The sequence below is a fragment of the Phyllostomus discolor genome, chromosome 12 (genome assembly GCF_004126475.2).
Source record: "Phyllostomus discolor isolate MPI-MPIP mPhyDis1 chromosome 12, mPhyDis1.pri.v3, whole genome shotgun sequence".
Taxonomy (NCBI): domain Eukaryota; kingdom Metazoa; phylum Chordata; class Mammalia; order Chiroptera; family Phyllostomidae; genus Phyllostomus; species Phyllostomus discolor.
The window spans coordinates 15,057,607-15,082,431 of record NC_040914.2 but is presented as its reverse complement, the minus strand read 5'-3'; the positions used below and the strand labels follow the sequence as shown (position 1 = coordinate 15,082,431).

Sequence of the window (24,825 nt, the reverse complement as noted above, 5' to 3'; positions counted from 1 at the left end):
GGAAAAGGAGAAGAAAAAGCACGAGGAAGGTCATGAAGAAGGAAATAAAAAGAAAAGCCATATTGGAAGGAAAGAGATAGAAAAGAGGGGTATAAATCTGGAGGGGAGATGTTAGGGTAGAAAAATCCATAGGGACCAGCCAAGATCTATCTCTCATATCCTCACAGGCAGTTGGGCCATTTCTTCACCTGGGGCTGGAAGGTGGCCAGGTTGCTAGGAGAAATTAAGAAACTACCTTCACAAACTACTCTGGAAAAAAGTGGAGGTGGGGGCCTGCACTGCTGGGCCCAGGAGGAAAGAGGGTTGGGGACCTGGACCAATGGAGCTGGGTGTCAGGGTGTCTCAATTTTTAACTGCGGAGTGTATGGGGTTTGGACTCTTGCATCTGAGTGAGGAGGAGGCTTGGACTTCTACGGTCAGAGAGAGAAGGGGGATGGGAGGTTGGACTCCTGGGTCATAAGGAAGAGGAAGGACTCTTGTTTCTCAACCTTTAAGCTGGTGAGATTAGGAAAGAGGGCCCAGGCCAAATTTGGTAAGGTCATTCACTCCCCACCCTTCCCTGGCTACCTTGGGTGAGGAGAGGTATAAAAGGGCTGAGTTTCCTGGGAGAAAGAGGAAGAGTGAGAGAGTGGTAGCAGCCTTGACCATGAGCCCTGCCCTGCTGCCAGCCCTCCTTGGCCTTACCCTCTTGCTGTCCCGTGAGTGAAGACCCCAACTTGGGAGGGGATTTCCTGGGAGGATGGACTAAGGTGGATTTTCTGTTCTCATCTCAGGAACACAGGCCTTGACCTGCCAGTCAGGAAGCGCAGTGACTGTGAGGAATGCAACAGAGTTGCCCTTGCAGTGGACAGTTGGCGAAAAGATCTGCGATGAGGGCTGGGGTTGCCAAGACACAGTGCTGCTCCTTGGGAATGGTGAGAGGGCCCTATAGACCCCAAGTGTGATTGCCACACTGACCTGTGCAGGGATCTCCCTCCTCCTGGCCAGTCCTACTTGTCTTCTGTGTACAGACTCAGGAGACCCCCTCCCTCATACCAGGAGCTGTGCCCTCTTCCTAGGCAGCCCAGGTGCCTCCTCTCCAGTCTCTCACCCCAGCCATGACACAGCTCTTCCTCTGGGACCCTGGGTTCCTGATCTTACCTGCCCCCTCCTCTGATGTCTAGGACCCCAAGTGCTCCTAGTACTCACCAAGGGCTGTACCCAGAAGGAGAATCAAGAGGCCCATGTTACTGACCACCGGGCAGGCCCTGGCCTCTCCATTGTCTCCTACACTAGTGTGTGTCGCCACAAGGACCTCTGCAATGACCTCTCCAGCACCCTTCCTCTTTGGAGCTTGCCCTCCCCTGCAGGTGAGACAAGGAGGGAGAGAAGGAGGAGGAGAAGAGAGGGGTTGTGGAGAGGAAGGGAGCATAGAGAGAGTGTTTCCTGAGGCCCTTCCTGGTCACCCAGCCTCTCCACACTCTTCAGGTTCCCTCCTCTGGCCCAGCTTCCTCTCACAGTCCTGGGGTAGCAAACCAGACTGCACGTCAGACCCTGGCAATGGCCCCAACCTGGGCCGTGCTCCTTTTGTATACTGTTGGGCTTGGTTCACCCATGTTTCATTTAGGGTTTTGGTATTTCCTATTCCAAAGTAAACTTGGCCTGTATCTTTCCATTGTCCTTGTCTGTATCCTGAACTGGGTTTAGGTTGATGCTCTGCCTACTCTTACCTTTGTGGCATCCTGTTAGCTCAGACTGTGCAGTGGAGTTATAGGGAGCTCTCCCTTAGTTCCTCCCAGGGTATCTTTTTTGGGATCAGTCCCCAGTCCCTCTCCCAGATCTCATTACCCCCCACCTTCATCTGTCCCCACTGCACAACCTCAACTTCCTACACCCAAGGCCTACATGAGAGAAACCTGAACTGGGCAAGTCTGGGGAGAATGAGGAGGTAGATTCCGGAGGCCAGAAAAGGAGGTTGGTAGAAGGCACCAGATCCAAATGCAGAGGCAGCTCAGTCTTCCCTTCTTCCCTCTCACCTTCCAGCCCCAGGTTCTGTGCGGTGCCCAGTCTGCTTGTCTACAGAAGGCTGTGAATCTGCAACAGAGGTGACCTGCCCCATCGGGCACTCATACTGCTACAATGGGGTCCTCAAGTTCAGGGGAGGTGAGCTGGGACATGGGGGTCCTATAGGCACTGAGGGCAGGGAGACAGCTAAGACTGGGACTTGGAGGAGGGTGGGTCTGGCTTCTCAGGGTTGGATGGTCCCAGTGGTAGCATCTCATCCTCTCTCACTCTCCTGACCCCTTCCCACAGGGGGCATCAACAGCAAACTGAGAGTCCAGGGGTGCATGTCCCAAGCAACCTGCAACCTGCTTAATGAGACTCGGGAGATTGGGTCCTTGTCTGTGAGTGAAAACTGTGGTGCTAATGGTGAGTCCCATGTCATCAAGACAAGGCTATGCCTGGCTCTTGGGATGCAATGGCCAGCAGCATGGGATACAAAGACCCTTGTGAAAGTCCTGCAACCAACACATCCCACCAACAATAGCACCCACAAGTAATTAAGAAGTTTATTCCTCACTCAGGCAGTGTAATGTGAGTGATTATTGTGGTAGGTACTTTGGGGTGAGGATGCTGGTAGGAGGTATTTAGCTGAAGGGGGAGAGGGGGAGGAGGGTGATCCAGGGGACAGATGTAGGACAGGAACTTACTGATAGGTATTTTAAATGACATCAGGTCTGGCCAACTGAGTGAGGGCAGACTGTCCATGTGGGAGGGAGTGGGGAGCAGGGAGAAAGGTCAAGAGGCACACAGGATTGGGTGCTTTGCATTCTGCTTTAATCCATAGATGCAGAAGAGAGTGCAGAGTGCCTGGTTTTCATGCTGAGAGTGACTCATTGCCTTCAGTTCTATGTCCCCATATTCTTGACTTTGGGTAGCCCTGGTGTCTCAGCTCTTCACAACCACCCTTCTTACTTCATTCTTATCCATCCCCTACCAATGGTACTAGAGTCCCGCAGCAGCTGGGCTATACAGGAAGGAAGGTCAGAGAGAAAACCGAGGGTGCTTCAGGTATGATAGAGACAGCAGGAGTCAAGCAGTTACATTGAAAGTGTCCCCACTCACCCACACAAATGAAGCCAGACCATGCCTTAGGCAGATGCACAATGGCCTGGAGTGCCTCAGTGAGAAGCACAGGAAGCTGGGAGGGGAGTGGGGACTTAGCAGAATGGGAAGAGGATCTCCATTGTCTGAACCTCAGTTTTCACTTCTGTCCATGGCAAAAGGCTTTAAAGCTTCAAGGAGAACATTGAGTGGGTTCAGTAAACAGTCCTGTGTGCTTGGATCCCTCTGGCTAGACTGGGAACTAGGAGGACTTGGTCTGGATGTCACCGACACCAAGATTTACAGCCTGAGGCAACATGAGGGCTAGCTCAGGATGAAAAGTGAGTTTGTGCAGGTTCCAAGGTCTCCTGTGGAGATTGTAGAAGACTCAGACCCTGTCCCTGCCTTAAAGGGCATCCAGGACTAAGAAATGAGATATCACATATGCAGATTGTCACAAGGCTGTGGTGAAAGGGCCTGGGGGAGCTGTGAGCAGGAAAATAGTAATGTCCTGGGGGTGGGGTATCAGGGAGGTCTTCACAGAGGAGGTGTCCTTGAGCCATGTCTTAGAGACTAACTGCAGTTTATTAGTAGAGTAGGAAGAGGACATGAACAAGCAGAGGAAACAGCATGTGCAAAGGCCTGGCAATGGGAATGAGCCTCCTGTTTTTCATAAAGTGCTCCTCAGCTCTGTCTGAGAAGTTCTTGACAAGAGGATGGGTGCAGCTGGGACTGGGGGGTGATTTCCAGTTTTTCAGGTAGGCAAAGTGATGGTAGACAACCTCAGGAGAGCTGTTCCAAGTACTGATCAGTGGTGCAAGGCCAGGGAGGCAAGACATGACCTGGTGTATCTTAGGAATAGATATTGGTATGGGAGTGGGGAGGGAGGTTGGGGGCCTGGTGCTGGTCAAGTAGCCACAAAGCCCAATGTAAGGGTTAGCCTTTCTGCTGTGGGCAAGGGAGCTATGGACAGGTCCTGGCCATGGAAGGACAGTCTGAATCTCTCTTTCTGATTATCTTGTTTAATTGTCTGGTTCTTATCTCTGAGACTAGGTAACATTCATAATCCAGAAGGCATTCCTGAAACAAATCCAATGTAATCCATGGGGCATACTGTACCACACAGACATGTAGCATGCCATACACACAACAGACATAAGTGGACTCACCATGCTGCATTCACACAATAGCACCACACATATGCCCCCTTACAGGTAACACATACCAGAAACTTCATATACCACACACCACACACAACGCATAAGATGGCATAGCACACCACATGCCACACATACCACATATAAACCAAAGACACACAAAACTGATACCATGCCACATCTGTGCAACTACCACACATCACATATATCAATACACATATTACATATCACATATCACACATAATACACAAACAACACAATCATATCACATATATGTTAGACTCCTCATACACCCACACACATACACTTCCCCACACACTATACAGACAGTACACAAACCACACACATGCCACATAAAGCTACAATGCCACAGATGCACATTCTTAAACTTATTCTGTTAGCTTTCAACATTGGAGTCAGATCTTGGGAGATGTGGTTGCCATTCCTGGTTTGGTTCAGTGAAGCAGTTTAACAAACATTTATTGAGCAACAGTAAGAAGAGGCATCAGAAGCTGAGGTACAACAAGATGTCATGAAGAGAGAGGCCATTTCAGGGTGGCAGACAGCTCCTGTAAAGGCCTGGGGCTGGGGGAAGGCTGGGTGCAAGAGCACAGGTTGCCCAAAATGTGTCATGGTTGCAGCCCATTGAAGGAGAACCAAGAGCTGGAATGTGAATGGCCTTGACTATCCCCCTAAGGAACCAGGCTGTGGTGCCAGTGAGGGTGATGTGTCTGCACTGTCAGGAGGAGCACAGTGGCTAAGAGCCTAGGTCTCAATCAGGGGGATGTGGGTTTCTGTCTGAGTTGTGTTGCTGAACCAGTTTGGGGGGGATCACCACCCTTATGAGCCTCTTTCACCAAACTCAAGGAGGAGTGGGTGATTCCAGACAGTCAGGAGAGAGGGGCACATGGGAAGGCCCTGGTGTGGGTGGGGGCCTGGTGGGTGTTCAAGAAAGAGCCCAGAGGCCAGTGTAGCCCCAGAAGTATGTTCAAAATGGAGCAGAGCAGGGCATATGGACAGAGAGGCAGGGCCTTTGGGGCCAATTTTAGGACATAAAATTTTATCCTGAATGGGGCTGGGATCTATCGAAATTCTCTGAGCAGAGAAGTTACATGAATCAACTTAATTTTTATGGGGATTCCTCTGGCTTCTGAGTAAGGAATAGAGTAAATGGGAGGTGGGTGCGGGGGTGGGGATCCTGAGGGAGACTGAGGGTGAAGCAAGTCAGAGCCCACTGGGTCTCCAACACTGGTGGAAGCAGCAGAGGTGGTTTGAAATGGCCAGGTTTCTGAGGTATCCGGCAGCTTAAGCCAACGGGATATCCTGATGAGTGCAACAGCGGGTGTAAGACATAGAGATTGTTAAGAATGACAGCAATGTTCTCAACTTGAGCAACTGCAAGTTAGGAGCTGCTGCTGACCAACACCTGGAAGGTGGGGGACGAGAGAGTGGAGACCAGGCTGGGAGGAGGGCAGCAGGAGCCATGATATTGTCGTCTGTGAAGTGAGGAAATGAGTGATCCTTCTTCATGAGGCTGCTGTGAAGTTTGCACATGTTGGTGGATGCTGTGTCATCAGCCCAGGAATTCCTGTATCACGTGACACACCCCTGCGGGTGATACAATGGCTCTAAGTGAAGGTCTAGGCTCCTGGTTTTCAGGCTGGACTCCTGAAGACCTTAGAGGCCAAGGTAGCTCAGCATGGTCATAAACCCTGTCTTCCCCATCACTAGTCCCAGAGAGCTCAGCTTGGCATTGTTAAGGGCAGGACACTGGGACATCTACTTCACAACTCCTCTGCCACTGTTTTCCATCTTGAAAATGGGGAGTTGAAGGAAATAACACCACCTAGTTTGGTGGTCACTGTAAGAAAATGAGGTAACTCAGATGAGGGTTCCCAAGCTTCTTGGGAACCTTAAATGGGCTACTCCGTGGAAAGCAATGACCACAGTTGGGCACATAGTAAATGCTCAGTACACACACTAGGCATTGGAGGAACTTTGTTTGGAACAGTCATTTAATGATCTGCTATGGTGTAATTGGTGTTGATAAAGATGGATTCTCTAAAAATGGTGCTGGGACAGTATGTGCAAAGAAATGAAAGGGTCCCCTTCATTGACAGGGACTAAAATGTTCACATGGCTTCAGTGGTTCACCCCAAAGATTACTTATGAATTAGCCCAAAATGCAACAGTGTGACATTATAATCCCAGTGCCTTGCACTGGAAAAGATGCAACGTTGCTCATGTAGAATATTGTCAAAAACAATTTAAGAGACTCATTGTGTGGAAACACAAAAATCTTGTTGTTGGATATTCCAGAAGAGAAGTGAAATGTGGCTCTTGCCAGTATGGCCCAGTTCCTTGAAGCATCATCTTGTATACCAAGAGATTGTGGGTTCGATTTGTAGTCAAAGCACATACCTAGATTGTAGGATCCACCTCTATTAGGGCCATGTATGGGAGGCAACCTATTGAGGTTTCTCTCTATGTCATTGTTTCTCTTCTCTCTCTCCCTTCCTCTCTCTCAAATCAGTATATACATTATACACACACACACACACACACATACACACCTATATACATATATATATATACATATATATAATATGAAATTATTGTTCTGTTATACTTGCCCCATTTTGAATCCTAGATCTCCCCTGTCCTGCCAACCCTCTGCATACAATGAATCCCCAGAATGTTGTCAATGTCCATGTTTCATTCATACCTGTTCTTTGACTAGACCATTCCCTTTCATTCCTCCCTTGTCCCCCACCCCCTGGTTGCTGTCAGCCTGGTCCTTGTTTCCTTGACTTTAGTTCTATTTTGCTCATTTGTTTGTTTTGTTCATTAGGTTCCTGTCATTGGTGAGATCATATAGTATTTGTTTTTTCCCACATGGCTTATTTGACTTAGCATAATACTCTTTAGTTCTATTCATGTTGTCATGGAAGGTAGGAGTTTGTTCTATCTCTCTAATGTGTAGTATTCCATTGTGTAAATACACCACAGTTTATGGATCCATTCATTTACTGATGGGCATTTAGGCTGCTTCCAGCACTTGGCTATTGTAAATAATACTGTTATGAATATAGGGGTGCATAGGTTCTTTTGAATTGGTGCTTCAGGGTTCTTAGGGTATAATCCTAGGGAATTGCTGGGTCCAAAGGCAGTTCTATTTTTACTTTTTTGAGGAAATTCCATACTGTTTTTCACAGTGGTTGCACCAGCCTGCACTCCCACCAATAGTGCTCTAGGGTTTCCTTTTCTCCACATCCTCACCAGCGCTTGATTGCTGATTTGTTGCTGATGGCCATTCAGATCTGGGTGAAGTGTTTTCAATTTTGATCTGTCTGATGTCTAGTGATGCTGAGCATCCTTTCATATGCTATGGGCCCTCTACATCCTCCTTGGAGAAGTTTGTTCAGGTCCTCTGACCACTTTTTATTTGGATTGTGTGTCTTCCTGGTGTTGAGTAGTAGGAGTTCTTTATGTATTTTGGAGATGAAAACCTTGTCTGAGGTATCATTGGAAAATATGTTTTCTCATACAGTTTACTCCCTTTTCATTTTGATAATATTTTCTTTAACCATGCAGAAGCTTTTAAATTTGATATAGTCCCATTTGTTTATTTTTTCCCTTTATTTCTCCTGCCCTAGAGGATATATCAGTGAAAATATTGCTGCGTGGTATATCTGAAATTTTACTGCCTATGCCTTCCTCTAAGACTTTTGTGGTGTCACGGGTTACATTTAAATCTTTTATCCATTTTGAGTTTATTCTTATGTATGGTGTAAGTTGGTGGTCTAGTTTCATTTTTTTTTTTTTTTTGCATGTACCATTCCAGTTCTCTCAACACCATTTGTTGAAGAGGCAATTTTTACTCCCTTTTATGCTCCTTCCCCCTTTGTCAAATATTAATTGACCATAGAGACACTGGCTTATTTCTGGGCTCTCTATTCTGTTCCATTGATCTATGCATCTGTTCTTATGTCAGTACCAGACTATTTTGATTACACTGGTCTTGTAGTATACTTGATATCAGGTATTGTGATACCTCTTACTTTGCTCTTCTTCCCCAAGATTGCTGAAGCTACTCGTGTTCATTTCTGATTACATAAAAGTTTTTAAATATTTCTTCTAAATTTATGAAATATGTCATTGGCATTTTAATAGGGATTGCATTGAATCTATAGATTACTTTGGGTAGTGTGGACAGCTTAATGATGTTGAATCTTACAATCCATGAACATGGTATATGCTTCCATTTATTTGTATCTTCCTTAATTTCTTTCTTCAGTGTTCTGTAGTTTTCCGAGTATAGGTTTTTTTACCTCCTTGATTAAGTTTATTCCTAGATACTTTATTTTTCTTCTTGCTATAGTAAGTTGGAATTTTTTTCTAGTTTCTGTTTCTGATATTTCCTTGTTGGTGTACAAAAATGCCTTCAACTTCTGAACATTGACTTTGTATCCCATTATTTTGCCAAATTCACTTATTAGGTTGAGTAGTTTTTTGGTGGAGCCCATAGGGTTTTCTATGTGCTCTATCATGTCATCTGCAAACAATGACAGTTTTACTTCTTCATTTCTAATTTGGAGACCTTTTATTTCTTTGTCTTATCTGATTGCTGTGGCTAGAACTACCAACACAATGTTGAATAGAAGTGGTGAAAGTGGACACCTTTGTCTTTTGCCTGATCTTAAGGGGAAAGTTTTAGTTTTTCCCCACTGAGTATTGTGCTGGCTGTAGGTTTCTCATTTATGGCCATTATTATGTTGAGGTATGCTCCCTCTATTCCCACTTTGTTGACCATTTTTATAATATATGGGTTCTCTATAATAATATCAATAAGTGCTTTTTTCAGCACCTATTGATATGACCTTGTGATTTGTTTTTCATTTTAGGTGGTGTATTACGTGTATTGATTTGCAAATATTATACCATCCTTGCACCCCTGGGATGCGTCCTACTTGATTGTGATGTATGATCTTTTTAATGTGTTGGTGGATCCACTTTGCCAATATTTTGTTGAGGATTTTAGCATCTATGTTCATCAGCGATATTGGGCTGTAGTTTTCTTTCTTTGTTGTGTCTTTGTCTGGTCTTGAAGTTAGGGTAATACTGGCCTCATAAAAAGAGTTCAGGAGTCTTCCCTCTTCCTGAATTTTTTGGAATAGTTTGAGAATAATAGGAGTTAGTTATCACTTAATGTTTGGTAGAATTTGTCTGTGAAGCTGTCTGGTCCAGGCCTTTTGTGCACCAGGAATTTTTTGATTAGCATTTCAGTTTCACTAGTTGTTATGGGTCTGTTCAGTCTTTCTGCTTCTCCTTGATTCAGTTTTGGGAGACAACATGTTTCTAGAACTTTGTCCATTTCACCGAGGTGGTCAAATTTCTTGGTGTATATTTCTTCATATTAATGCCTTACAATCCTTTGTATCTCTATGGTTTCAATTATAACTTCTCTTCTTTCGTTATTGATTTTATTTGGTTCCTTTCTCTTTTTTTTCTTGATGACCTTTGTTAAAAGGTTGTAAATTTTGTTTATATTTTCAAAGAACCAGCTCCTGGATTTATTGATCCTTTGAATTGTTCTTTTAGTCTTTATGTAATTTAATTCTGCTCTGATCTTGATGATTTTCTTCCTTTTACTCACTCTGGGCTTTCTTTGTTGTTCCTGCAGTTCATGTAGATGTAGGGTTAGGTTGTTTGAGATTTTTCTGTGTTTTTCAGGTAGGCCTGTATTGCTATGGACTTTTCTTTCAGGATGGCCTTCACTGTGTCTCAAGGGTTATGGGCTGTTGCATGCTCATTTTCATTTGATTCCAGAACATTTTTTATTTCTTCCTTGATCTCATTGTTATCCCATCCATAATTTAATAGCGTGTTATTCAATCTCCATGAACTTGAATGTTTTTTAGTTTTTTCCTTGAGGTTGATTTCTAGTTTAAAGCCATTGTGATCCAAGAAAATGCTTGATATGATTTAATTTCCTTGAATTTGTCGAGGCTTGTTTTGTGTCCCACCATGTGGTCTGTCTTTGAAAATGTTCCATGTGCATTTGAAAAGAATGTACTTTTTGCTCTTTGGGGTGAAATGCTGTGTATATATCAATTAAGTGCATTTGATTGAGGCTGTTGTTCAATGCCACAATATCCTTTTTGATTCTTTGCTTGAAAGATCTATCCATTGTTGACAAAGGGGTGTTAAAATTCCCTACTATAAGATATTTCTGTCGATATCTTTCTTGAAGTCCTCTAAGGTTTTCCTTACATATTTGGGAGCTTCTACATTGTGTGCATGCATGTTTACAAGAGTTATATCTTCTTGCTGGGTTGTTCTCTTAAGTATTGTGTAATTTCCACTTTGTCTCTTTTCATGGCCTTTGTTTTGAAATCTATTTTGCCTGTTATAAGTATTGCTACCCCAGCTTATCTATCATGTTCATTAGCTTGGAATATTTTTTCCATGTTCATTAGCTTGGAATAATTTTTTCCATCCCTTTACTTTTAATCTGTGTACATCTTTTTGCCTGTGGTGGGTCTCTTGTAGATAGGTTATGTGTGGGTCATGTTTTCTTATACAGTCAGCTAACCTATGTGTTTTGATTGGAACATTTAATTCATTTACAAATAAGGTTATTATTGATAGGTACTTATTCATTGTCATTTTCCCCTTTGTACCTGTATTCCTCTCAGTCTCTCTCTTGTTCCCCATCTTCTTTTTGTAAAAGATTTTATTTATTTATTTTTAGAGAGAGGATGGAGGGAGAATGAGAGAGAGAGAAACATATACTGGTTTCATCCTGCACACCCCTGACTGGGGACTTGATTTGCATCTGAGGCATGTGTCCTGACCAGGAATCAAACCAGCAAGCTTTCATTTACAGGAAAACACTCAGTGCACTGAGCCACACCAGCCAGGGCTCTTTTTCCTCATCTTCTTAAAGCAGTCCCTTTAGCGTCTCTTGCAATGATGGTTTGGTGGAGATGTATTCTTTTAACCTTTTCTTTTCTTTTTTGTCTGGGAAACTCCTTATTTCGTCTTGCATTTTAATTGAATGGTTTGCTGGGTAGAGTAATTTTGGTTGCAGGTCTTTGCTTTTCATTACTTGGAAAATTTCTTGCCATTCCTTTCTGGCTTTTAGTGTTTCTGTTGAGTAATCAGCTGATAGATTTATCGGGGTTCCCCTTTATGTTACCAGCTGTTTCTCCCTTCCTGCCTTTATGATTCTCTGTTTGGGTTTGAATTTTGACATTTAATTATGATGTTCCTTGGTGTGGACCTCTTTGGATTTATCTTGATCGAGACCCTCCATGCTTCCTGGACTTGTGTGACTTTTTCTCTCACCATGTTAAAAGTTTTCTGTCATTACTTTTTCAAACAGGTTTTCTATACCTTCATCCTCTTTTTCTACTCCTGGCATCCCTATGATATGAATATCATTACATTTCATGTTATCCTGCAGCTCCCTTAAATCCTCTTAATTCCTTTTGAGTCTTTTTTTTTCATTTTGTTGCTTTGTCTGGACATTTCTTTTGACCTTGTCTCCAGCTCACTGATCCAGTCCTCTGCTTCATCTAGCATGCTTTTAATTCTCTATATTGTGTTCTTAATTTCAGGAATTGTATTCTTAATATTCTCCTGGCTCTTTCTGAGAGTTTTTATGGTTTTTTTTTTTTATTACTGGTGTAGTTTGCAGTAAGTTCCTTATAGCTTACTTGGAATTCTTTGTATTTGTCACTGAGCTCATTGAACATCCTATAACCATTATTTTGAATGCAGTGTATGAGAGTTTGCTTGTCTCTGTTTCATTTCACCTGAGTATCCTTGCACTTTTTTGTAGGTTAGAAATTTTTGTAAATAAAAGCACTAGGGGACAAAGAAATAATGCTTTGAAGACAAGTGGAGTTTCTGGACTCTCCATGGCCCTCTTGTGTGGACCGGGCCCTGTGTGGGGTCTCACTCAGGGCTTAGAGATGAGAAGACAGATGGGACCAGTCACTGCTCAGGAAGATTATGGCAGTGACAGAGGTAGGGACTGGACCTGGGGAAACCCTGAGGAGAAGTACTTGCTCTTTGAGTCACTAAGGGAGTCTCAGGGAGAAGTGTGTTTGCTGGAGAAAAGTATGGAGGCAGCCCCACAGAAATGCTAAAGGGTCTGGCTTTGTCATCTGTAGGTAAATCCTGAGAGCAAATTCTGGCCTGGCTCAGCCTTCTATTACCTGGTGAGCCCAGTGGCCAGTGAAGGAGGAGAAAGCAGAATGAGTTTGCCAAAGTGTGAGCTGAGGGGCCAAGATCTGACTCTCCCTTGGACACAGCCTGACCTAGAGGCCTTGGCTGGCTTCTTTTCCCTCTGTCAGTGTATGGGTCCTCTTCTCTATAGAACAAGGAGCTGTTGCCATTGTTGTACCCAATGAAAAGGCTGGCTTCTTTCCCTCTGTCAGTGTATGGGTCCTCTTCTCTATAGAACAGGGAGCTGTTGCCATTGTTGTACCCAATGAAAAGGAAAGAAAGGAAAGAAAGCCGTCCTGGCAGTGCTGGGTGAATTCATTAGAGCTCTTAACTATGGTACTCTATAGAGTTGGTAATGTAAGGTAGTGTTTGTCATTGTATTTATGTTCTTGTGATGAAGTTGGTATTACTAGAAATTCACAGAAGATCCCTACACAGGTGTCATGGTTGGAAGCTGGCCCTTAGGGTCAAATTGTTCCCATCCCTGGAGTGGGTGCACCATGTCTCACCCAGATGTCGTTGTCCAGCTGGCTTGGGCTGACAACACCTCAGAGCAGCTTCTTCTCTTGAGAATTGATCTCACTTGGTGGGAGCTAGTAGCCACATATCCTTTACTCCCTTGACTTGGGGGCAGACCTTGGCCAATGGCTGACTGGAATGGGATTGTAAAAGGGTGGTGTTCTTTCACAGCTGGTCCAACTCTGTGGTGCCATGTATGGGATTGAAATTAAAGTGTGATTCCAGACCAGATCCCTCTCTTCTTAGTCTCCCTGTCCTCCCAGCCTGCTTCCCTCACTCTCCTTCCTTGATCATGCTTCTTCAGGAAAGCATCTGGAGAAGAAGCTCTGTCTCTGACTCTGCTTCTGGAACATTTATCTCAAGGAAAGCACTTCCTAGCAGTGTGTAACATACTAGAAATTTTAGTTGCCACAACAAATACATCATCAAATTAAATATTTCTGGTTTAACATAATAGATATGTTTCACTCACAGCATGTGTACTTGGTGGAGTGTTTGGGGGGAGGGAGAAATGCTCTGCTCTACTCAGGCTCTCAGGGACTGAGGACAATGGAGGCTGTGCCATAGTCTGAGTGTGGCTCCAAGGTCACCCTTGACAAGCACACAGAGGTAGGAAGATGGAACTCGTCCGTTTTAATTTATCATGATCAGAAGTGACACCAGTCCCTTCTGCTCATGTTCCATTGGTAGACACTAGTCACATGGTCCACCTACAAGAGACCATGGATGGGAACTGCAGTCCTTACCTGGCTAGTCTTCACTTAGTAAGAGAGCTACACCATGAAGGGAATAAAGATCTTGGATGGGTAGTTATCTTTGCCATTTTCTGAACTTGAACAAGTTATGTTACTTTTCTGGAATTCAGTTTCTTTACCTATATAACTGGGCAACTCATAGGATGTCCCTCCTAGTTGTTGGCATGAATGAATGAGTTGAAATATATAAAGTGCTTGGGCTACAGCTTGGACTGTGTAAGGACTCATAATATTACCTATTTTTATCATGTGTTGTGAATCCACTTTGGGTTATCTATAGATAACCCTCCATCCTTGATGTGCAGATAGTCATTACACACACCTTACAGAGGAGAAGGATGAAGTTCAGAGAGGGGAAGGAAAGTGCTGAGATTCCACAGTTAGGGAAGCAACAGTATCAGGCCAGGTAGCCAACAGAATTTTACAACAAGAACTGTCAGACTTTTTGCTTAAGGGCCCCACACCCAGCCTTTGCATTTGCCATTTGAATGGTGCAGGATCCCGGGAAGGTTGCCTTCTTGTCCTGACTTAGTCTATCTGGTTGGGCCCCTGCTGGCCTTTCCACTCCTGTCTTCCATCACTCCCTCTGTAGCCATGATGAGTCCAGCCCTGCTTTCTTTCTAACTCTCACATAAGGCAAGTTTGATCCCACCTGAGGACATTTGCAAACATTCTCCCCTCTTCCTGGAATACTCTTTCCACCTGTCTTTCCATGGCAGGCTCTTTCTTTTTACTCTTCCCTCAGCACAAAAGTCACCTCCTCTGGATGGCCTTCCTTGCTCCCAGTTCAGTCACTTACTTCCATATTACTAGCCTAGCAACCAGTATAATCTAAGATTTCTTTTTGTGCTCTTGAATTTGTTTTGTGTCTATTGCTCTTATTAGGCTGTGAGCTCTACAAAAAAGGGAGGCCTTCATTCCTGTTGGTCTTCTTATATCCCTAGCAATGAGGACAGTGCTTGGTACAAAGTTCAGCCTCAGTAAATATCTGTTTACTAAAAGAAGACATTTAATGGGTGACTTGTTACCCTATGCATCCCTTTGCCCACCTTATTTTCCCTCTTCCTCTGAGGACCCTGCTTCAGGCCTCTCACAGCTTCAGAGGGCACCATTCACACAGTGACAATGTGAACTAGTGGGAAGGAGGTGGTGTTTCAAAAGTGCATAACCTACACGAGTGTAGTGCCATCTTAACCTCCTCTTAATTCTTTCATTCATTCACTCAGTCTCTCACTCAATCAGTAAGTATCTACTGAGCAACCATGATATGCCAGTTAGTGGTGCAGACTCAGTGGGAGATAGGAGTAACATATATGTCTGTGTGGTACATCTGAAAGTTGCAAACAAAATAAAAACAGAATGTATAAAAATGTCAAAAATACACATACCATTGAAAGTTATACATTCACTTATCTTTCTCCTCTACCGTTGTTCTCACCCTTCCTTTTCTTGCCTCTGCATTCACTGACAGGTGCTCTGTGTTTTTTCCGGTCTCCCTCCTACCCAGTGGGGTGTAACTGATTTGTATACGCTAGTGAAACTTATTAATTATTTAAGATATGGCAAGCTCCTTGTTAATCTGTTGGTGACTTCAAAATAGGTGTGGTGGTATTTGCACTACAGTTATAGGCCATCATTATGAGCAGGGCTTGTTGTTTTTGTATTTCTGAAAAGCTGTGTTTCTAGCACACTGCTGTTCCCATCTGTTTCTAGCAGAGAAAATTTGCTTTGTGAGGGTATATTGTAGTTCTTCCCTAGCTATTTACTCTCCCCTTGCTGTACCTCAGTTTCCTCCTAGCCAGCAGGAACTGATGATTCTATGCCTGTGTTGTGTTGGGAGCAGAGAGAACAATAGAAGAAAAAGACTCAGGATGAGAAGGAGAAGGATAGGAAAGAGAATGAGAAAGGTTATGAAAGAGGAAATAAAAAGGAAAGCCCTATTGGAAGGAAAGAGATGAAAAAGAGTGGTATAAGCCTGTGGGTGGCAGAGGCTAAGGTAGAAAAACTATAGAGACAAGTGAAGACCGACCATTCCATGTCCTTACAGCAGTTGGGTCCCACCTAGCACCAGAGGGTCACCAGGTTGCCAGGAGAAATGAGGAAACTTCTCTCACAAACTACCCTGGAACAGTATAAGCATAGGGACCTACATAGCTGGGCTCAGGAAGAAAGAAGGCTGGGGATCTGGACCAATTGAGGCTGGGGGTCAGAATGCCACAGTATTTATCTGCTGAGGGGTCTGTGGTAAACTTCTGGGTCTCAGGGAGGAGGAACAATTCAGGTTACCCAACCTTTAAGCTGGTGAGAGTGAGAGATGGGTGCACACCTCCTTTAGCAAGGTCCTCCACTCCCCACCCATTCCTGGCTGCCTCAAGTGAGGAGCAAGATATAAAAGGGCTATTTCCTAGGAGAAAGAGCAGAAGTGAGAAAGTTATAGCAGCCTTGACCATGAGCCCAGCCCTGCTGTCAGCCCCCTTGGGCCTCCCTCTCGTGCTGCCCTGTGGGTGAAGACTCCAGCTTGGGATAAGATTTCCGGGGAGGATGAGCTAAATGGATATATTGTCCTCATCTCAGGAATGGAGGTCCTTACCTGTCAGTCGGGAGCACTGGGGAGAGTGATGAATGTAACAGAACTGCCCTTGGAGTGGACTGCTGGACAGGAGGACTGCAGAGAGGGCTGGGGTTGCCAAGACACCCTGATGTTACTTGAGAATGGTAAGAAGGACCCTGGGTACCTCAAGTGTGACTGCAATCCTCACGTTGCAGGGGTCTCCTTCCTCCTGACCAGTCCTGCCTGCCTTCTGTGTGAACACCCAGGAGACACCCTCCCTCATACCAGGAGCTGTCCCCTCCTCTAGGAGGAGGCCTTGGGAATCCAGGCGCCTCCTCCCCAGGCTCTCACCCCAGCCACAGACCCCCACTCTAGGACTCTAGTGTCTTGATCCTCACCTGGCCTCCTCCATCTGACATGCAGGACCCCAAGTGCTCCTAGTACTCACCAAGGGCTGTACCCAGGAGAAGGATCAAGAGGCCCGTGTTACTGAGCACCGGGCAGGCCCTGGCCTCTCCATTGTCTCCTACACCCGTGTGTGTCGCCATGAGGACCTTTGCAATGACCTCCCAAACACCGTCCCTCTCTGGACACTGCAGCCCCCTGCAGGTGAGACAAAGAGGGAGAAGAGCAGAGTGGGGAATAGGGGAGCACAGAGGGAGTGTTTGCTTAGACACTTCCCAGGCACCCAGCCTGTCCACAGTCCCCAGGACAAAGCAGATTGCACCCTTACACTCTGGTGATGGTCCAAACCTGGCTTCTGCTCCCTTTTCTATACTGGTTAGGCTTGGTTTACTCATATTTCATTTAGGTTTTTTTTAAAGATTTTATTCATTTATTTTTAGAGAGAAGGAAAGGGAGGGAGAAAGAGAGAGAGAGAAACATCAATGAGTGGTTGCCTCTTACGTAGCCACCACTGGGGACTTGACTCAGAACTCAGGCATGTGCCCTGACTGGGAATTGAACTGGCGACCCTTTGGTTCCCAGTGTGTGCTCAATCCACTGAGCTACACCAACTGGGGCATCATTTAGGGTTTTGATATTTCCTCTTTTGTGTGAACTTGGCCTGTAACTTTTCACTGTCTTTGTCTGTATCCCAACCTGGGTTTGGGGAGATGCACTGCATCTCTTTTCTTTGTGGCATCCTGTCTGCTGGGACTGCATAGGAGAAGTATGGATTAACTCTGCCCTGTTTCCTCTACCCTGTCTCAGTCACTGGTGCCCCTCCCCAATCTCATGTCCCCCTTGCTCTCTCAGCAAATACATGAATCCAATTTCCTGAACCCAGGGCTACCTGCGAGAAACCTGAACTGGGCAAGTCTGGGGAGAATGAGGAGGCTGTTTGAGGGGGCAGCAAAGGGACCAGGTAGAAGGCATCAGATCCAAATGCAGAGGCAGCTCAGTCTTCCCTTCTTCCCTCTCACCTCCCAGCCCTAGGGTCCGTGCAGTGCCCAGTCTGCTTGTCTACAGAAGGCTGTGAATCTGCAACAGAGGTGACCTGCCCTGTTGGGCACTCGCATTGCTACAATGGGATCTTCACCCTCAGGGGAGGTGAGCTGGGGCCTGGGGTTCCTGTAGGCACTGAGGGTATGGAGGGCAGGTAAGACCTGGGACTTGGAGGAGGGAGGCCTGGCTTCTCAGGGTTGGATGGTCTCAGCAGTAGCATCTCACCCTCTCTCACTCTGCCTGGGCCCTTCCCACAGGGGGTGTCAGCGGCAAACTGAGAGTCCAAGGATGCATGTCCCAAGAAGCCTGCAACCTGCTTAATGAGACTCGGAAAATTGGGTCCTTGTCTGTGAGCGAAAGCTGTGATACTGATGGTGAGTTCCATGCCCTGAAGACAAAACTGTGACTGGCCCTGGAGAATGGGATACAATGACCCTTGTTAAAGTCCTGCATCCAACACATCCCACCAACACTAGCACCCACAAGTAATTATGAAGTTTATTACTCACTCAGGCAGTGTAATGTGAGGAATTGTCCTGGCAGGTGGTTACGGGTGAGGATGCTGGTAGGAGGGGTTTCCCTGAAGGGAAGAACAGGGCACACTTTTTCAGGGAGAGATATAGGAGAGGGGCTCACTGGTGGGTGATTTAAGTGACATGGGGACTGACAAACCAAGTGAGGGTAGACTTTCCACATGGGAGGGAGTGGGGAGTGGGTAGAGAGGTCAAGTGGAATGCAGGGCTGGGTCCTTTGCAATCTGCTTTATCCATTGGATGCAGAAGTGAGTGCAGAGTGCCTGGTTCTCCTGCTGGGAATGACTCATTGCCTTCAGTTCTGTGTCCCCACACTCTTGCCCTTGTGTAGTCTTGGGTGTCTCACCTCTTCTCAACCACCTTACCTCTCCCATTCTCATCCATCTCCTACCCATGGCACTACAGCACCCAGGCAGCTGTTATAGAGGAAGGATGTCAGAGAAAACCAAGGATGTTTCAGCTGTGAAAGGGAAAGCAGGAACCAAGCAGGGACTTTGAAAGTGTCCTTACACACCCACACAAAGGCAGCCTGACTGTACACTGGGCAGACTGACAATGGCCTGGAGTGTCTCAGTGAGAAGCACAGGAGACTGGGAGAGGAGTGGGGACTTAGCAGAATGGGAAGAGGACCTTTCTTGTTTGAACCTCAGTTTCCTCATCTGCCCATGGCACCCAGCCCTTAAAGCTTCAAGGAGAATGTTGAGTGGATTCAGCAAACAGTCGTCTGTGCTTGGATCCCTCTGGCTAGTCTGGGAGCCTTGAGGACAGGGCCTGGGTGTCACCAATGCCAAGGTTTCCAGCCTGAGGCAGCACAAGGGCTAGCACAGGATGAAAAGTCAGTTTGTGTAGGATTCCAAGGTCTCCTGTGGGGACTGCAGAGGACTTAGACCCTGTCCCTGCCCTAAAGGACATCCAGGATAAGGAGATGAAACATCACAGATGCAGATGGTCACAGGGCTGTGGTGAAGGGACCTTGGGGAGCTGTGAGCAGGAAAATAGTAATGTCCTGGGGGGGTGTCAGGGAGGTCTTCACAGAAGAGGTGCCCTTGAGCCATGTCTTAAAGGTTAGCTGCAGTTTATTAGTAGAAGAGGAAGAGGACATGAACAAGCAGAGGAAACAGCATGTGTATAGGCCTGGAGATGGGAATAAGCCTGCTGTTTTTCATAAAGTGCTCCTCAGCTCTGTCTGAGAAGTTCTTGTCAAGAGGATGGGTGCAGCTGGGACTGGTTGATTACCAGTTTTTCAGGTAGACAAAGTGGGTGTAGACAACCTCAGGAGAGCTGTTCCAAGCAGAAGGATCAGTGGTACAAGGCCAGGGAGGTTGGATATCACCTGGTGTGTCTTGGGAATAGATATTGGTATGGGAGCAGGGAGGGAAGTTGGGGGTCTGGTTCTGGTCAAATAGCCACAAAGCCTGATGTAAAGGTTAGCCTTTCTGCTGTGTGCAAAGGAGCCATGGACAGGTCTTGGCCATGGAGGGATGGTCTGAATCTCTCCTTCTGATTATGCTGTTTAATTGTCTAGCCTTCATTTTTTGGGACTAGGTAACATTTGTAATCCAGAAGGCATTCCTGAAACATACCCAATGTAATCCATGTGACATACTGTACCACACAGACATGTAGCACCCAATACACACAATGGACATAAGCAGACTCACCACGCTGCAGGCACAGCACACCACCACACACATGCCTCCTTATACCTCACACATACCACATACCTCAGCATCACATACCACACACAACACACAAACCACACAACATATCACATGCCATATATAAATCAAACACAGAAACTGATATTATGTCACACTCATGTAACTAACACATAGCACACATCATACATACATACCACTACTACACACTCCAGGCACACCACACAAACATATCATGTACATGTCACACACCTCATATACCCATACACATACACTTTCCCAGATGCCTTGCACAGTAGATATACAAACTACACACTTGCCACCTAAAATATAGCTACTGTTCCACAGATGAATATTCCTAATACATAAACTTATTCTCTTAGCTTTTAACATTGGAGTTAGATCTTGGGACATGTGTTTGCCTGTCCTGGTTCAGTTCAGTGAAGCAGTTTAATAAACATTTATTGAACAACAGTAAGAAGAGGCATCAGAAGCTGGGTTACAACAAGATGTCATGGAGGGAAAAGGCCATTCCAACATGACAAACAGCTCCCAGGAAGACCTGAGGCTGGGGGAAGGCTGGGTAAAAGAGCACAGGTTGCCCACAAAACAGGCCGTGGCAGGGGCCTATTGAAGGAGGACCAAGAGCTGGAATGTGAATGGCCTTGAGTGCCCCCCTAAGGAACCAGGCTGTGGTGCCAGTGAGGGCAGTGTGTCTGCACTGTCAGGAGGAGCACAGTGGCTAAGAGCCTAGGTCTCAATCAGGGGGATGTGGGTTTCCATCTGGGTTGTGCCACGGAACCAGTTTGTGAGGATCACCACCCTTATGAGCCTCTTTCACCAAACTCAAGGAGGAGTGGGTGATTCCAGACAGTCAGGAGCAGAGGGGCACATGTGAATGCCCTGGTGTGGGTGGGGGCCTGCTGGGTGTGCAAGAATAAGCCCAGAGGCCAGTGTGGCTCCAGAAGTGTGTTCAAAAGGGAACAAAGCAAGGCGTGTGGACAGAGAGGCAGGGCCTTTGGGGCCATTTTTAGGACATAAAATTTTATCCTGAATGGGGCTGGGATCTATCGAAATTCTCTGAGCAGAGGAGTTACATGAATCAACTTAATTTTTATGGAGATTATTCTGGCTTCTGAGCAAGGAATAGAGTAAGTGGGAGGTGAGCATGGGGGAGAGGATCCATGGGAAGTTTCAGAACAAAGAAGGTGGGAGCCAGTTGGTTGTGGTGGAAGCAGTAGAGGTGGCAAGAAATGGCTAGGGTCTGGAGTCATTCTGCAGCTTAAGCCAACAGGATATCCTGACGGGTGCAACACAGGGTGTAAGACATAGAGATTGTTAAGAATGACAGCAATGTTCTCAATGCAAGCAACTGCAAGTCAGGAGCTGCTGTTGACCAACATGTGTGAGGTGATTTTGGGAGAACTGTGGCCAGGCTGGGAGGAGGGCAGCAGGAGCCACAGTGTTGTGGTCTGTGAAGTGAGGGAATGAGCGGTCCTCCTTCATGAGGCTGCTGTGAAGGTTGCACATGTTGGTGGATGCTGTGTCATCAGTCCAGGAGTTCCTGCATCATGTGACACATCCCAGCTGGTGATGCAGTGGCTGTAAGTGAAGGCCTAGGCTCCTGGGTTTCACACTGGAGTTCTGAGAACCTCAGAGGCCAAGGTAGCTGAGCAAGGTCTTCAAACACTGTTCTCCCTATCGCTTGCCCCAGGGAGTATAGCTTGGCTAATTATTAGTGGTGGAACACTGAGAAATTGACTTCACTACTCCTCTGCCTTTGTTTTGGGTGTTGAAAATGGGAAGAAGGAGGAAAATAACACCACCTACTCTGGTGGTCACTGTGAGAAAACGAGGTAACCCAGATGAGAGAGAGCCTTGGGAAACTTAAATGGGCTACTCCATGGAAAGCAATTACCACAGCGAGGCACATAGTAAATGCTTAGTACACACACTAGGCACTGGAGGAACTTTGTTTGAGACATAGGGTTTCTCAAAACCCTATGTTAAAAGAATATAGGGTGTCAGTCTATACTCCTCATTATCCCGATGAGGACCTTGAGCCCCAGCGAGGGAAGCAGAGATGGCTCAGGTTAACAAAGATCCACTTTCTGTGCCATCCCCAGTGGAGGTGCAGCCTTCATGGGTGTTGAGCAAGGTCCCTGCAGTTGCTGGAGCAGAAAAGGTGGTGTAATGAATGGGGGTGGGCACAAACGTCAAAGGTCCCTTTTCCACCTGAGATGAAATGACTGTGTCCAGGTTACCTGAGTGTGACTGAAGAATGTGATCACCTTCCCAAACATGGGATCTGGAGGGGGAGACATGGCTTGTTCCTGGGCTGACACAAATGCTGATGATTTCTTCTTTCCAGCTTCTCAGACTTGTGAAAAGGGAACCATGTTGCGGTTTCAAAGAAATCTGGCTAAGGAACCTCTGGAATGGAATATGTTTGGAACTGTGAAATGTGATTTGGCGGAGGTGTGCCAGGAGACTCTTCTGCTCATAGATGTAGGTGCGTGGGCTGTGCATCAGGGCGGAATTGCTGTACAGTGTCCTGGGTCTCCTGTCCTGGATTCTGTTCCCTGAACTTCCTGCCTGATTCCAAGGCCTGAAATTCTACACCTCACTCTTCATCTTTCTGCACCTTGCTGTCCCTTTCTGAAAGCTGGGGGCTAGGTACTGGCAATAACATTTCCTACTGTGCTAGGACATCATGAGGATATATGTGATGGTCCATGCAGGTCTGAGAACAGAGCTGGTGCACAGTAACTTCAGTGACTTTGAGCCTTACTGAGCACTTGTTCAGGGCCAGGCTATGTAGATCTCGTTGGGTCTGCTTTCCTTCAGCTTTATGTGCCAGTGGGGAAAAAGAAAATCCAGAAGAGAAAGGAAATAGGGAGAGTAATTGAAGATTGCAATTTGAAAATTAAGAAATCAGGGAAAGCTCTACTGAGGTGATATTTGAGCAAGAACTGAGAGGGGACAGAACTGGGGCGAGGACCCAGGCTCAGGCTCCAGTCTTGGCCCTGCCTGCAACCACCCCATGCTCTTGTACTCAGGGAACCTACGTTCACCCTCTGCCAACTAAGCATCCAGGAATCCATGACTCCAGCCTTCCTCAGAGCCTTACCTACCACCATCCAGCTGTCACTTTTCCCCCTCAGGATCCACATCACTCATTGTGGGGAGCAAAGGCTGCATCAAGACTGAGACACAGAATTCCCAGGCTGTCTCCATCCACTCGGGGCCCCCTGGAATTCTCATCGCCTCCTACACCCATTTCTGCTCTTCCAACCGGTGCAACAATGCCCGCAGTACCAGTGTCCTGCTGAACTCCCTCCGTGATCTAGGTAGTGGAGCCAGGGGAAGGGGAAGAAAAGGGACATGGGGAGTTGGGGCCCCAGAGACAAGAATATTTGGGTTCAAGTAGGGTAGGTACAGCTTAGAGCAGAACTGTGCACCCCAACCTTCCCTTTGCTCCCCAGCTGCCCCTGTCCCAGGAGACTTGCAGTGTCCCACGTGTGTGCAACTTAGTCGATCCTGTACAGGCTCTGGAACTGTCACGTGCCCTAAGGGTACCACTGGTTGTTATAAAGGTTACATCGGTCTCGAAGGAGGTAAGTGCTGAAGGCCAGGTCCCAAGAATGAAGGGGCTGAGGTCCTGGATTCACTGCTACAGTAGTGAGAGTGCCCTTGAGACCCTGGCTCATGGGTTTGAGGGTGAGGGTCTGGGACCCAGATTTTTAGATCTGAAGGCAGGGAGGCCTAAGAGCCTGATCTCCTGGTCCGAGGGGGGAAATATTAGAGTCTGGGACTCTCGGGTCTTAGGAATTTAAGTGTGCACCACTTTGAGAACCTTCTGACTCAGTCTTCACTTTCTAGGTGGGCTGACCTCCCCACTTAGCATTCAGGGCTGCATGGCCCAACCTTCCAACTACTTGTTGAACCACACCAACATGATTGGGCCGTTCCACACAGTCGAGTTCCCTGAGGATGTGAATAAAGATCGCCAAAGTGGAGGTGCTCCTAAAGATCTCCAAAGCGGGGCTGCTCCTGCCCCCTACCTGGCTCGGGTGGTAGGGCTGGGACTGTCTCTAGCCCTTTGGTGTGGGATGACTACCCTGCTCACTCTATTTCCCTGTGATTCTTAGCCTCAGCTGACCCCTAAACCAAACCCTCCTCTGATCTCATAACCAAACACTGGGTTATTTTACCATCTCCATGAATTCGCAACCACACATGTTGTGACCTGGGAGCAACATATGGAAGGGCCTGGGAGCAGATGAACTGGCCCTGTGGGAGCTGAACACTCCAACAGTGGCCACATGTGTCTGATGAATAAAGGCATTGTCTTTTTTCCCAGTGCTGGGATTTCTCTATGGGAGGGGAGGGCAGGGCTCACAGAGATCTGGGGTGGGGAGGAGAGGAATCCAGAGATTCACCATGTCAGGCCCATCACTGGTCTGGCACATGTCTCCTTCCCAGCTGAGGAGGTAGCAGAGCCTTCAGGGTTCTGCAGCTGCAGGTCATCACCATGACCTGGGAGGTGAAAGTGCACTTTGGCCAATGAGGCTACCACTTAGGAGTCAGGTTTCCTGCACAGACAGGGGGCTCATCCCACCTGAATCACTTGACATATGTGTTTGTGTGAAGTAGAAAAACAAGAAGGGGTGCACAGTTTCCTGAAGCTAATGTCACAGGGTCTGTTACCATCCTACGCCTGAAAGGCAGAAGAGAAGTCCTTGCTGTCACTAGGTTCCCAAGGTGGGGGAGGAGATTAGAGAGGGCTGCCTGGCAGGAGCTCTGGCCTCAGGCTGAGAAATCTGACCAGTGTACAGCAACAAGAGAGGCAGGGAGCTGCAGAATGGGTGACCAAGCCCCACTCAG

At 46.6% G+C, this 24,825-nt stretch overlaps 1 protein-coding gene across 1 annotated transcript; it reads left to right on the top strand.

Moving 5' to 3' along the window:
* The first annotated feature begins 600 nt into the window (after positions 1 to 600).
* On the top strand, positions 601 to 24,298 carry LOC114511431 (CD177 antigen-like). The gene is made up of 13 exons (XM_036012385.1): positions 601 to 698; positions 774 to 914; positions 1,164 to 1,349; positions 2,023 to 2,142; positions 2,293 to 2,409; positions 16,325 to 16,465; positions 16,725 to 16,910; positions 17,733 to 17,852; positions 18,005 to 18,121; positions 22,310 to 22,450; positions 23,103 to 23,288; positions 23,424 to 23,555; positions 23,821 to 24,298. Exons 1-13 carry the CDS (start codon positions 647 to 649, stop codon positions 24,087 to 24,089), a joined length of 1,908 nt encoding a protein of 635 aa, XP_035868278.1. The 5' UTR covers positions 601 to 646; the 3' UTR covers positions 24,090 to 24,298.
* Positions 24,299 to 24,825: the final 527 nt, after the last annotated feature.